Source organism: Austrofundulus limnaeus, unplaced genomic scaffold, assembly GCF_001266775.1.
Source record: "Austrofundulus limnaeus strain Quisiro unplaced genomic scaffold, Austrofundulus_limnaeus-1.0 Scaffold130, whole genome shotgun sequence".
NCBI classification, from domain to species: domain Eukaryota; kingdom Metazoa; phylum Chordata; class Actinopteri; order Cyprinodontiformes; family Rivulidae; genus Austrofundulus; species Austrofundulus limnaeus.
In genome coordinates, this window is record NW_013952532.1 from 250,808 (window position 1) to 255,496 (window position 4,689).

A 4,689-nucleotide genomic window follows, 5' to 3' on the forward strand; every position below is an offset into this window, starting at 1 on the left:
AAAAAAAAAAAAAAAAAAAAAAAAAAAAAAAAAAACAATAAATTGACAATACAAAACTTCATAATTTTGGATTCTCACAAAATGCAGTCAACATATTAAATTACTCATAATTTCGGGGATTAAGACAAAATCACCCACATCTTATGAAATATGAATATGATATTTCTGCATTTTTGTTAGTTTAGTTTAGTTTTATTTCCTGACATGTTGTATATTTTGGGTTTAAAATAAATACAATAAACTTTCTTGACTTCTGTAAGTGTGCAATGTGTCTGTTGTATAACTCATATAGTAATGCACGTTGCTCACCGTTTTCAATGCCATATTTTGATTAAGATCATTTTATGTTGAGATTTGATGGAGCGATTTTGGTCCAAAATTAATAAAAAAATGCTTAATATCATATGTCTCTAGGTCTCTCAGGATTTAATTGCACTCAAAGTACTTGTTATTGTCACAGTGTGTCTGTGTGGGTGTTTTATTTTGGTGAATTTTCTTGTATTCTGTGCTGTATTTCAGTTTTCCTCCTCCTGCTTGTCTTTGCTCGGCCCCACCCACTCTCACCTGCTCCTCGTGTTTCTCTCCCAGGTGTTTCTTGTTTTAGCTCATTAGTTCTCCTTTATATTATGTTCCGTGTCCTCAGTCTGTGTCAGAGCTTTTGTTTGTTTGTCATCCATAATCACCATAGCCTGTGCTTTTTTTCCTCATGCCAAGTTTTGGAAACTTTGTTTTGGTATTTTKCTGCCTCGCCAACCTTTTTATTTTGTAAATAAATCCGTTTGCACCTTTTTTGCCAAGATCATTTCAATTCATCCAAAGTAAAATCTTTAGTTATGAATTACTCTCAGCTACAACCAAATCATATTTTAGCTCACTATATGTAAAATTGATTGAGTTTTAGCCATTTTTGTTTAGCTAAGTTTGATTAGCTGTAGCAGCCATCTTGACTGGGGATGACTCTAGATGTTAAATAGTCATGTATGTTGAGGGATTAAACACCGTCAGTTTGACAAAAATATGTTGGGTTGTTTAAGAGATATTTTGCTAACATGACAAAACACACACACTCACATTGTTTTTCTTACTTATCCTCTAGTCTTAACATTTTTTTAAATTACCATCACTTGTATGAAAAAGAGCTTTTTCTTCAACAGAAAGAACTTAAAATAGTAAAATGAAAATTTGTTGTAATTGTTGGTTATATTGCATGACAGTTCATTTACAAACATTTATTGTGTTATAGTATGTATGCAGCAGACCTACTGAGTAAGGTCACACCTCTAAAATGCAAGCTAATTTGTAAAATGCACTGACAGCAGCAGCAGGCTTCTGTGACTCATGTAATTCGACCCATGCACAAACACACACTTAACCCCACCACTACCGACATAAATATGCAGTCAGCACAAACATCAGGGCCAACACCTATGTGTTACGTGATAAAACTCACAAACTCTCATGATGCACAAATGTGCATCAAGCAAACTTGGACCTTTAAGGGAGACAAGATGCGACTGTGTGTTGTATAGAGAGCATCTCAAAATATTCCTACTGGCACCACCTTAATATGGTGGAAATTCAGTTATAATGTGCTGTGGATGTAAATATCTCTGCCATTAAAGCAAACTATGTTTGCATTTTCAAAGTATCATATTTTCTTTTGAAAGGATTGAAATCAGATGAAGCATGTTTTAAAACAACACAATTCAAAGTGCATCAATTAGGAATCCCCAAGGGATATAGAAATGGATTTAGACACCAAGGTTTCAGCTCATACACACATTGCTGTCAAGATAAAAACAAAATGTTAAGAGAGACCAAAATGTTTACTTTCATGGAAGTAAAAAACAGCTGAAAACACAGTGAAAGCACTCTACTCTGTCCTTATTAGAACATACGTATATCTGGAGCACATGTGCTCAGCTGATAACTTTAAAGAACCATTCTTAAATGTAAACATACTTGGAAGTAATCCAACATGTACACTTAAAACTGTGTGTGTTCTTTCTTGAACAAAATGAGATTCTCTCAGGATTTTGATGCATTAGTGTTTTATAAAAAGAAATAATTTCAGGAACTAAAGGTTTTACAATGTCAGGAAATTGATACAGTGATGTTTGACCTTGTCCTGATTGGGAGCATGACCATAGGTCTGGGAATGAGATACATTTATAGTGTTGACATAATAACACATTATTTATGGTAAGAATTGCTTATTTTGGAACAAAATAAAATTCCCATGTACTCAGTCAGATGAAATGGCACAGAGAAGCACAACACACACACACAAACACACACAATTTATGGCTAATATGAGGGTGTAATCTTATAGGCTTATAACACACACACACACACACACACACACACACACACACACNCACACACACACACACACACACACACACACACACACACACACACACACACACACACACACACACACACACACACACACACACACTTCACTTCACTTCACTTCACTTCACTTTAAACAGTTTCTAAGTAAAGTAGTAGCCATTGTACATTTTACTGTTCAGTATTTGTGTCCAGATCTTAAAAGTGAACACATGCATAAAACAATTCTCTAATGCACCTATAAGCACACTCGCTTTAATAACATTCCCTCATCCACAGATATTAGCATAAATGTTGATTGTGATATAAGTATTAACAACTCCATGATGTGATGTCCTTGCACAGGGGGTATATATACACATAAGGAAGGGTGGGTATGTAGTGTCTTGGAAAGAGTCAAAAATTAAATTGCTGGAAGACAAAAAAAACATACCATATCACCTGTACATATCACACTCACCTCCTGTGGGTGACTCTTACAGTCCTTACAGACTGGAGACGAGCAGTAGTGATGAAAAACTGAACCAGAGAGGTTGTCAATCATATCCCCTTCCAGTGAGTCCTTTATCAGCAGAGACACACTGTCCAGCCACTGGCTCTCCTGCATCGCACACACACACACACACACACAGAAACACTGCAATAAAATGTCACAACTAATGTCATTCTATTAGCAAAACAAGGTTTCTTAAAGCAGCAGTTTTGTTCTTATGAAAAGCAAGTCAACAAAATTAAGACAATTTACTGCAAACATCAGTTGCTTTTACAGTAAAAGTTAATCAAAGCATCAGTTCATCAGTAGAGGTGTGGTAATTTCTCAACATCCAAAATAAATAAAAAAAGTCAGTTTTCCCATTTCCCTTTTTGAACTCCTGCACAAATTGTAGGTTATTTACTTAAAAAAAACAATAAGCAGGTCCTCTGGATAGTTTCTTCTTCAATGAAATGTTTTGTCTCTCTTTCAAGAGACTTCAGTCTGAGGAGTTTCAGATGAACTCAGCCTTATAAGCGCTGCCTCCATATGGTGGACAAACAGGTTGGTCATATGCAAAAGAGGACTATCAGCCAAACATTAGATCATTAGTGCCTTGATTGTCTCTGTTGTTCATAGAGGGTCATGTGCACCATCACCTGACTATTGTTGGGGCCCTGGTTCCCACCTTTTACTTACAGGGGGCTGAGTCATACTTGCAATCACAGCATTGTAAGAGGGGGACAACTGGACACAAAGGCGTCCACCTGTATAACAATAGAGGTTTTGTTCTTAACAAAAATGGCTTCCTTTACTCTTCTCTCAAACCAAGGTTCCTGTCTATCGAGGATGAGAACATCTTCATCCCTGAAAGAGTGACCCCTGGCCTAGATGAGTGTAAACTGCAGATTCCTGGCCTGATGATGTAGTTCGTCTGTGCTGGCTCATTCCTTTGAACAGTGGCTGCTTTGTTTCCCTGAAGTTTAACTGATCACAGTCCTCCTGGCACTTATTACAACATTGCTTTGTGCCGGGGAACCGGATTTTTGGGTTGAACCGGTCTTTTCTGTAATGTGTTTTGGGGTTTGAAAGCCACTGGGACATCATGTTTAGAGTATAAATGTCTCAGTTTCTCTGAAACTCCCGCAACAGACGGAATGACCCTGGTCTGGCTCTGGGTTAAGTTTTTCTTTTTGATTTTTCTGATGCATCAGGATGTTCTTTACTTTAGTTACAAAACATACAGTCTCCAAACCAAGTCAATTTTTCTCATTTGCTCGAAATGTCAAACTTCTCTCTTTTTCTTCCCTACACATGTCTGCTTTATTATCAGTTCTTTTACATAACATGCCGACTACGTCATGAGGAGTATAGTTTAATTAAGAACAATCTGTTTGAGCCGTTGCTATTTTCAGCTGCTACTGGCAGCTGCAAGACAGTTATCACTGATTTTTGCCCGCTTTATGCAGAGCCAAAGAAGACAAATGTTAATTTTGTAAAATCTAATTGCAAGGACTTTCATTTTTTTGCCTCTGCTTAGTGAATTGATGTTTCTTTTTCTTTTCCTTTTTTGTCACCTCTTCTCTACTTTGATGTGTTCACCAGTCTTTTTGCTATCTCCTACACCTTGGATCTCAATACATTTTAAAACTTCTACGTGTTTCTGTCCTCTTGTTGGAAGCTTTTACTGTTTGTTCCTCCAATAGTTATTTTCTCCTCTTGTTTCTGCCCAAACACTGTGAGACTGACTGATAAAGGGTGTGAGGTGAGGAGGGCAACCACAGACAATATCAAGTCCTTGGCAGGACCCACCTATTGACTGAGCCCCCAACACACACACACACACACACACACACACACAC

General features: G+C 37.1%; 1 protein-coding gene across 1 annotated transcript in view; it reads right to left on the reverse strand.

The window, feature by feature from the left end:
• Nucleotides 1–4,689, reverse strand: part of cacna1ib (calcium voltage-gated channel subunit alpha1 Ib) — a gene marked incomplete in the record, with an annotated part of 260,271 nt that overhangs the window by 10,332 nt on the left and 245,250 nt on the right. Inside the window, 1 exon segment of the mRNA XM_014015501.1 lies at nt 2,816–2,956. Within this exon segment, the coding sequence (XP_013870955.1) occupies nt 2,816–2,956 (141 nt within the window).